General features: G+C 38.0%; 1 protein-coding gene across 3 annotated transcripts; it reads left to right on the top strand.

Annotated features, from left to right (window-relative positions):
• The first annotated feature begins 841 nt into the window (after nt 1-841).
• Nucleotides 842-8,951, top strand: MMAA (metabolism of cobalamin associated A). Of its 3 annotated transcripts, XM_063309982.1 has the most exons (7): nt 920-935; nt 2,968-3,439; nt 4,347-4,469; nt 5,195-5,365; nt 6,225-6,310; nt 7,209-7,358; nt 8,604-8,951. In XM_063309982.1, the coding sequence occupies exons 2-7, from the start codon at nt 3,004-3,006 to the stop codon at nt 8,889-8,891; spliced, it is 1,254 nt and encodes a 417-aa protein (XP_063166052.1). In that variant the 5' UTR covers nt 920-935; nt 2,968-3,003; the 3' UTR covers nt 8,892-8,951. The 3 variants fall into 3 exon arrangements, with proteins under 3 accessions (XP_063166053.1, XP_063166052.1, XP_063166054.1); XM_063309983.1 differs by lacking the exons at nt 920-935; nt 2,968-3,439 and adding an exon at nt 842-891 and having other exon boundaries at nt 8,604-8,950; XM_063309984.1 differs by lacking the exon at nt 920-935 and having other exon boundaries at nt 3,287-3,375; nt 8,604-8,950.
• Nucleotides 8,952-9,296: the final 345 nt, after the last annotated feature.

Below are 9,296 nucleotides of genomic sequence, written 5' to 3'. Positions count from 1 at the left end.
CCTGAATTTTATGTATGTGTGCGTGTGGGTCTTCTGATTATCTCCCCTTCCGCATCGCTCCTGGCTCTTAGCTGTTCTCTCACTCTCTCTAATCGCAAAAATTGCCCTCTCCCTTTCCAGCCTACTGCAGAGTGGGAGGAGAAAGGCTGGAGCAATCCTGTGCCGCTTTCTCCAGAAGCAAGAGAGCGCCGCGTGTCTGCGTGCAGAGGATTCAAGTCAAGTCTGCTGGAAGTCGAACTCCGCTCCTGGTGACTTTAGGGGCACGTCCGTACAATTTTGGGAGGTAACAATGCCAAGATGGTTTGCCGCGGCCTTCTTCGAAATGGCTGGCTTCTGCTTCTTATTCGTCATCTTTTAAAATGGGGCTTTAAAAAATGACTTCCCACTCTAGCTTATACCTCTGATATTCCCGGATAGTTTCTCAGATTAATACTAACTAGCCCCAACACTGCTTAACCTCGGAGTCCAACCAATTTGCTCGGTTCCAAGCAGGACCGCAAGTTCCCCAGAGAGAAGAAAACCTCCCGGTTAAGCCTCTCTTCCCTGCCTCCCACTCACCCGGTAAACTCTCTCTTACACAAACGCACGCGTGCACGTAATTATTGGGAACCGGAAGCTTTCCTGGCCATGAATCACTCCCACTCTAAGAAGGAGTGGTTAAAGATTAAGAATACAACACCCAAACACACATTCCTAGTCCGGGAAGTGTGGTCCGCAGACAAAAGAACTGTCCTCTAAGACTTCCTCATCGCCTGCCGCAAACGCCAATGAGAGTGATGTGTTTGCTTGCGCTTGCGTGGAAGCCGCGCTCCATCGGTCAGACCGACGCGCAGGCGCAGTCCAATAGATTGTTAAAGGACAGGAGGAAGAGTGGAATGAATTTTAGTACGGGTATAGCGTGGATGTGAGACTCGGGACAAGGTCGTTTCTATATGGTGCGTACGTGTGTCTGCAAGGCGAATATCTGCCTAGGATTCAGCTGCTCTGGTTGGGGTGTCGGGCAGAGGTGATCTTCGTTCCGTGTGAGCAGAGGAGAACAGCTCTTAGTTGTTTCCTTATGTTTGGGAAGCAAATAATCTTCGGCATAGGTTGAATGTATTAGTGGAACGCCACCTGGATTTTAATGCAGATTGAACTTTGGCTGGGTTCTCACATGAAGTGTTGAGCTACAACGAGTTTGCTCGTTTATGGTTTACCATGATATGTGAATTCAGCTACTTGTGGGTTCACACAGTTGTCTGGACATAGCCTGTGTATGTAGAAATCTCCCACATATTTCTCTCTAAAATAGAATTAAGCTATAATGAATGATGATGGACCGTAGTATTTATTCAAATTAAAATATGAATACTTGTCCGTTGAAAAAATATTTTAGGATTAATTCATTTTGTGTTCAAAAAGCAGTGTTTTTTTTGTTGTGCCCTTTAATGCTGAAATCCTGCTTTTTTCAACTCAGTAGAATTACAGGTGTTGACACACATTTTTTCTAAGTAGGATGTCGACATTTAAATTTTAGTCTATTTCTAGAGCTGCATGTTCAGTAGTAAATTTTAAATAGTTGTATGTGTGTATTTAGGTCTAAGGCTATGTAGCTAAGTTTCCAGTAATCTAATTTTATGTTTGAAGTTCATTCATTAAATTTTACATCCTTAATGTGTTCTGTAAAATAAGGTTGTTATATGCTTGGTTAGCTGATAAATGTTTGCATGTTTGATTTCATATTACTTTTGCAATATTCACCATAACATCTGTTCAAATATATGTTCTATTGATTTAGTTAATGTCTTCTAAATAAGTATTTTGGACTACAGTATTTTCTGATAGGTAAGAGAAAATGCTTTTGGCTTACTGTGCCTCTTTATATATATATAAAGTAGTCTTGATTCATTATAGAAATTCAATTATCAAAACAGAATATTGGAACGTCTATTTGGTTTTTACATTTAATCTATATTTCTGATGTCCTCCAGATGTATGACTGCAACTTTCTCTCAGATTTCTTAGATAGCATGGTCAAACAGTATTACTGGCTGGGAATCTTGGAATTTATAGCTCCATGTATCTGAAAAGCACCAGACTGTAGACCAGCCTTTCTCAACCTTTTGACCCTGGAGAAACCCTTCAAATATTTTTCAGGCCTTGGGGAACCCCTGCACATTCAGGTTCAAATATAGGCCGGAAGTTACAAAATTATTACATTTGTTTCATGTGTAGGCCTGCATATATGCATTAGCAGTGGTCTTAAACTAAAAATAAAGAATGAAACTTACCTCTTTAATGTGAAATTGCCCAAATTTGAAATAATTTTTTAAAATAAATCGTGATCTCCCAGGGAACCCCTAGTGATCTCTTGCAGAACCTTAGAATTCCACGGAACCCTGGTTGAGAAACCCTGCTGTAGACCATTCATTCTGGAAACAAGAACTTGCTTGTGGAGCATAATCACAATGACCCATTGTGGCAAAGTACTGAAAATATTTAAGACTGATGAGATGGCCAACTTTTCCATTTCAAATGAACAGGGACAGTGACATATTTTTAACAGAAGATGTTGATCCTCTTATGTAGAAAATGATATATAACTTTCCCTTGTATTAATTTTCTTTTTTCTTATGCCTGTTAGAAACAAAATCTCAACTAATTTGTCTTAAATATTAACAATTTAGTAATCAACATGGTTTGGAAGATCTGCAGATTGAATTTAAGGATTTCAAATCCAGGGGTTCTGGGTTGACAAAAATGGTAAAAGGAATTAAATGAAGACGTCTGCTATGAAGAGTCTTCTGGTATTCATCTTATGGTTGAAGTAGGACTGAGGAGACTGAGGCTGAAGTCTACTCTTAGCCATTCAAATTCAGTGAGCACTTTGGATTAATCACCTGACTACTTCACAGAGTTGTGATGGTGGTAGAATTAAGGATATAAGAAAAGGAAATGTGAAAACCTATGTTTTTCTTTTGTTATTAGGCTGTTTAAAAATAGGCTTTTCTGGCTTGAAACAAAATGAATACATCATCAAGGCTGTTGCGGTTTCCCCTCCACCAGCTTCTTAAGAACCTTAGGAAGCCTACTTGGAAAAATTTCTGCTGGAAATCTAGCTATGGATTTACTTTTCCATATGGCCAACGAGTTCATTTGCTACAATCCTTTTGTTCACGGAGGATGGTGTTTTCAAAGGGGTTGAAATCTGGGCTGGGGTACCCAGCAGCAGCAGAACAGCATACATGTGAGCTCTCTGACAAGGAGCAAAGACTTCTGAACAAGCTGTACGGTGGACTGATCCAAGGTCACAGGGCCTGTTTGGCAGAAGCCATTACTCTGATAGAGTCAACACATAGCAGGAAAAAGGAAGTTGCCCAAGTTCTTCTCCAGAAGGTATTATCCCACCACCGAGAACAAGAACGGTTAAATAAAGGAAAGCCACTTGCCTTTAGAGTGGGTCAGTTCTCTCTTGTTTGTGCAGTTACTGCTATTCTGATTTGAAGTATCCTTACTTGCCTGTTGCTATGGTAACAGTTTATTTAACTCTAAAGTTTAAAAAGTTGATTATTGTATGATGTAAGTTTAATACTATTGAATTGCTGAATGTATTGTGAAGCTTGCCTCTCAGGGATTGCCTCACAGCAGCTAGGCCAGTGATGGCAAACCTTTTAGGCTCAGTGTGTCAAAAATTTGGAAAATGCCTAACTTGACTCTGCTGACTCTCACCCCCCAAACAAACAAACAAACAAACAAAAGCTTTACACAAAGTCAGCAAAAGCACAACCCTACACTCAAAAGCGCCCCTTCACATGAAGGCACACCCGTTCATGCCCCTTTGCACAAACTGCAAGTGGCTTCTCCAGGAAGGGGTGTGCCTTGGCACGAAGGGGCGCCTTTGAGTGAAGGGGCGTGCAAATTACTAAGTAACAATGGAGCAATTTTACTCTTTATTTTTAAGATATAAAGAAATCTAAGTTGAGTTGAATCTCCAGTAGTGAAAAACCTAAAATGCTGAAGGGAAGGCTGAAAAACTAGCCCCTTCTCCTCTGGTAACATGATTGCCTCACAGCCATACCCTAGCAACCCTTGACAATAACAACAACAACAATAGAGCAGCATAATCTAGGCTGCATAAAGGTTGCTGGATGTATGTAAATTGAAAAACTATAAATTAATGTGTAACTTTGGAGAAAGACCTGTGGTTAAAAACCGATCATGGAATGTAGCAAATACATTGCCTGCATACCTGAAATGTTTTAGCTTGATTGTTGTGTTCACCGTTTTTCTAATACAATGTGCAATCAAATTTAGATGATGATGTTGATGATGATGATGATGATGATGCTGCTGCTGCTGCCCCTTAGGATTATCTGGCCCTCCTGGAGCTGGAAAATCAACATTCATTGAATGTTTTGGGAAAATGCTGACTGAGAGAGAACACAAAGTGTCTGTCCTGGCAGTAGATCCTTCCTCTAGTACTACTGGTGGTGAGTATGTCTGCAAATGTTCTTTTTGTAATGTAATGAGTATGTTCTTTTTGTAATGAATATAGAAATTTGATATAGCCAATACATAGTTAATGGGAGGAATTTTTATTAAAAATAGTGGGATTGGCTTCTAGGTATGCATATGATTGTTCCATTATTTTTATTGAAAGTATAATTTGTTTTATCCTGAAAGCTCAATAGAAGTGTCTTTACAGAAGATAGATATAAGATTATTCAACAGTATTACATTGGCTAGTATTACTAATGAAAGAAACATTACAGTAGGAACTGTAGTAAGTGCTCTTCTCTTCTGCAGTTGCGTGCCTTCTGATAAAATTCCTACACATTTATTGATTAGGATAAGGTGCTGGAAAAATGCCTAAAACTTAGTAGATGTATTTCCCATGTGTGGTGAAAACATCTTATATAAGCATTTCTTGTCCAAGGACTTTCATCTGCAAGAGATTTCCACAGTAAGCTGCAAAATGACAAAACGTGTATTATGACATCACAGAGCAAGCTCTACCCCTATGTACTAGTGTGTGATATCATGATGGAAGTGTGAAAGAGGTGGAGCTTGCAGCACAGTGTACATTTTGTCATTTGCCCCTTTCACAGGTAGCCATATTTGTAGCCTAGTTGTTTTGGAAAAATAAGTCTTTGTTGTCTTGGGCAAAAACCTCTTTTACATGAATGGCTGATCTTTCCTTTGTCTAATGCTTAAGGCTCACTCTTGGGTGATAAAACACGAATGCCTGAGTTGTCAAGAGATATGAATGCTTACATCAGACCATCTCCAACCAGAGGAACATTGGGTGGTGTAACACGGACTACAAATGAAGCCATTTTGCTGTGTGAAGGAGGAGGCTATGATATTGTTCTTGTTGAAACAGTAGGTCAGTGAAAGTCCTTGTCAGTTTTAGGCATCATGCTCTGTAGCTCAAGGTGAGTAGCCCAGGGGCTGCATGTATTCCTCCAGCTGATTTTGTGGCCACCATGATCATCCAAATTACACCATAAAAATTCAGCGAAATAGATTTTTTAAAAATTTTGCATTCTTTTTTGGAAACCCCCCCCCCCCCGAAAATGTTGTTCTTGTTGCAGGGTCCAATTGTTTTGCACCATGCTTGCCTAGTTCACACAGCAAAGCTATCAGAGCATGATGTGAGTGTGTGTGTTTTTCAGCTGGCTTGTAACAGAGCCTAGTGTTGATTTGACCTTATAGGAGTGACTGGCCCAAGGTCACCAGCTGGCTTCTGTGCCTTAAGGAGGACTAGAATCTGGGTCTCCTCATTTCAAGTCCAGCACCTTAACCACCATAGCATATTGGCTGTCTTGGAGAGGGGAAAAAAGGCTAAAGTACATTTGATAATTATTGGTGGGTTTAGTTTATCTATCTAGCTTTCTTTTAATGTAAGTAATAACTAAAAACATTGGCCCTTGACCAATATCATTGCTAAACTGCCTGCAGCCCCCAGAAGCTGCAAAAATAGAAGCGTGCCCACTAGCCAAAAATACTGCCCACCTGTGCTGAAGGTGGTTGAACAAGGAAAGTGCTGAAGTTTCTTGTACAATTTAAAACCAGCAACTCTTTAGTAATATGCTATTAGGAGCAGGCATGAAGTACCAACAGTATTTCATCAGTCCCCAGGATAGTATTCAGTCTGCATGCAAGTCTCTTCAGGGAGAGAGTCTCTCTATATTTGCAATTTAAGTTTTGAACCTGAACAGTCCACTTCTGCTCTTCGTTCTCAGGAGTGGGGCAGTCGGAGTTTGCTGTTGCTGATATGGTTGATATGTTTGTATTGCTGCTGCCACCAGCGGGAGGTGATGAGTTACAGGTACTGAGACTGCATTTGATGAAAATCTGAGTTGAACAAAATCATACCTGTAAGAACTATTCAGTACTAGCTCATTTCAAGCTGGTCTACCAGAAATGACAAGTAGTGGTCCATTTTACCAACCCTTGCTAGTTTTAAGTCAGGATTTTGTAATTTTCACCATTGTACATTTCCCAGGAGAATACAACTTGAAGTGGGCAATAGTTCATTATTTCTAATAATAATTTTGTGTTTTTTGATATTCCTATTTGCCCTTAAAACAACTCCTTTAATAATAATTGGTACTTTTATATATGTTTAATTATTGGTTTTATATAATTTAATTTGAATTACTCAGTTTAGGTGCTGGCCGACTCCAGGTGACTCTGGGCAGCTCAGAGTGTAACAACAATAAAATACAATATAGGTAATCAGAAATCAAACAAAGGACAAGAAGAATAAAAACAAAAATAAAAAATAGTATAGTATTTAGCATATTAAACAGGTAGTTTTGAACAGTTTTTTGTAGTTCATATTTTTATTAGTATATTGTCCTGAGCCCTGATTAAATGCATAATCTAAAATATTTGAAATAAATATACCATGTGAGGATTAGCAGCACTAATTCTGATTTTTATAGAAATGCATCTGAGTTATTTATGTGTATGACAAAAGTTTTGGCTATATCCAGTTCTGGTACAGTTTTCAAAGGGTAACACTAGTTTCTCTTTTGTAATCTTGCAAATGTGAATATGCAGGGGGTTTTTTTTTACATTAGATAAACCATTTAACCATTTGCATTCGCCCTCCAGAATGTAATTGTTAGAAATTAGTGGTTATCTTTTTGAACTCTATATAAAAATGAAGAGGTTCTTTAAAAAATATTTTCTGGTTACTACATCTCATTTTTATTTTTCAGGGTATCAAACGAGGTATCATCGAGATGGCAGATCTTGTTGTTATAACCAAAGCAGATGGAGACCTCATTGTGCCAGCACGGAGAATTCAAGCAGAATACGTCAGTGCTTTGAAATTGCTTCATAAGCGTTCAAAGGTTTGGAGACCAAAAGTGAGTATGTTAAAATTGTTTGGGGAATGTATGAAGAATATGTAGATAATTGTCATATGTATTTATATTTGTCATTTGATATACTTATCAAATGTGATAATTAGTGAACCATATATCTCCCCCAAGGTAGTTTATAATAGAAATAAAATAACCCAAATACTATTTCTCCCAAGTGCAATTCATTATTTTACTGTTTTATGTTTGAGAGAGGTGTTAAGTATGGGACATACACATATGTATATAAAATCTGTCTCCTGGGATTATAATTATCCTGTGTACTTCTAATGGCTACTGTATTCGTTTAATATTAAAAATTATCTAACAGTCCGAGCATTAATATTTTAGTATCACATCTAATTACAAGCTGAATCTATAAAATGATGTCTTTCTTTCCAAGGTGTTTTAACTGTAATGTTAACTTTTATATTAAGCTGTAAGTTCTTGTGTAAAACTATAAAACATACACATCTAAAACTATAAAGTGGACAAACTTAAAATCAGGAGTAATAACAGATCATTCAAACAAAGGATCAACATGTCACCTTCCAAAAAGTCAGTAGATTAAATAAGGGGTGAGAAAATATCATCTGAACTTCTTCAAGGAATTTGATAACTTACAGTGCAGTTCTAGATATATCTACTAAAAATGCATCTCATCCATTTTAGTGGGGTAAATCCAAAAGAAGGTAAGTATAAGACTGCAGTTAGGAGGCAATAAGTACTCATTGTATCACCCAAGTGGGGCTCACCTTGAAAAATCAACATCTTGAATTAAACCTAGATATAAATTGATAAACTGTGTAGAGATATCAGAATATATATCACTTGTCCTATTAATATTACATATTTTAAATGTGTTTTTAGGGGCAGCCAATTTTTTTTGGAAGTTAAACCATTTCAAATTCTGCATGTCCTGTTTCCATTTGAAATGGGTTGCTTTAACACTTCCAAACTGCTCAAAACAGCCCACTTTAAATTTAAAATAGCTGGATTGAATTCCAAACTCAGAACAAAGTTTTCAGATTCCACATAGTTTGAATTCAAAAGGATTTGTACAGCCCTGATGTTTAGTATTGGTTGATAGTTGTTTGGTTTGTATTTCACCCTGTGACCTAGGTGAAATATTTTAATAAATAATTGCCCCTTAATAGATAGTGTTAATTTGGATCAGGTAAATTCTCTCCAAATCATCTCCAAAGGTAATTAAATTGCTCAGTAAGTAGAGTTATCTTCCCAATCTAATAGGTAATGCGGATCTCTGCCAAAACTGGAGAAGGCATTTCGGATGTATGGGATAAGATGACAGAATTCCAGGAGGTCATGCTTACAAGTGGTGAGTTGCTTGCCAAACGCAGGAGACAGCAAAAAGTGTGGATGTGGAACGTAATCCAAGAAAGCATGCTGGACCATTTCCGGCATCACTCAGAAGTGAAGGATCAGATTCCTCTTCTGGAAGAAAAGGTTGTTGGTGGGATCCTATCTCCTGGGCTAGCTGCAGACCTACTGCTCAGGGCTTTTAAAGAGAAATCCTGATTCTGTTCTGTATGTGACCTGATGATATAAAATAAATGATAAATGATACCATTTTTAAAAAAATTGTCTGAGCTATGAACTTCTTTATTATCAAATTTGTACCTGTACATTTCCAGCAATGCCTATCTTGATTTGCAACAATAAAATCTTTAGCAAACATAAATAACAATAAAACCTTATACCACAGTATTAAAACAACTATCAGTGCATAATATAAAGTGGCCCTCAGAACGGAAATGCCAGTTTATAAAAATAAGCTTTCAAATTGCCATGAAAACTGCAGAAAGGCAAAAATCATTAATCAGAGAGAGAATTCCATAACACTGGAGCTGTCACAGAGAAGGCCCTGGACCTAGTTGATTTCTGCTGGGCCTCCTTCCTGGCCATCACCCCGCAGGCCCTTAG

This window comes from Candoia aspera, chromosome 8 (genome assembly GCF_035149785.1).
Source record: "Candoia aspera isolate rCanAsp1 chromosome 8, rCanAsp1.hap2, whole genome shotgun sequence".
NCBI classification, from domain to species: Eukaryota; Metazoa; Chordata; class Lepidosauria; order Squamata; family Boidae; genus Candoia; species Candoia aspera.
Note: the sequence above shows the minus strand (reverse complement) of the source record. Positions and strands in the feature narration are given on the sequence as shown.

Bases quoted from the DNA above. Each gene is read 5' to 3' on its own strand.
- MMAA (XM_063309982.1), top strand. From the start codon at position 3,004: ATGAATACATCATCAAGGCTGTTGCGGTTTCCCCTCCACCAGCTTCTT. The intron at 4,470-5,194 runs GTGAGTATGTCT...CTAATGCTTAAG, and splicing joins TTCCTCTAGTACTACTGGTG to GCTCACTCTTGGGTGATAAA. The intron at 7,359-8,603 runs GTGAGTATGTTA...CCAATCTAATAG, and splicing joins CAAAGGTTTGGAGACCAAAA to GTAATGCGGATCTCTGCCAA.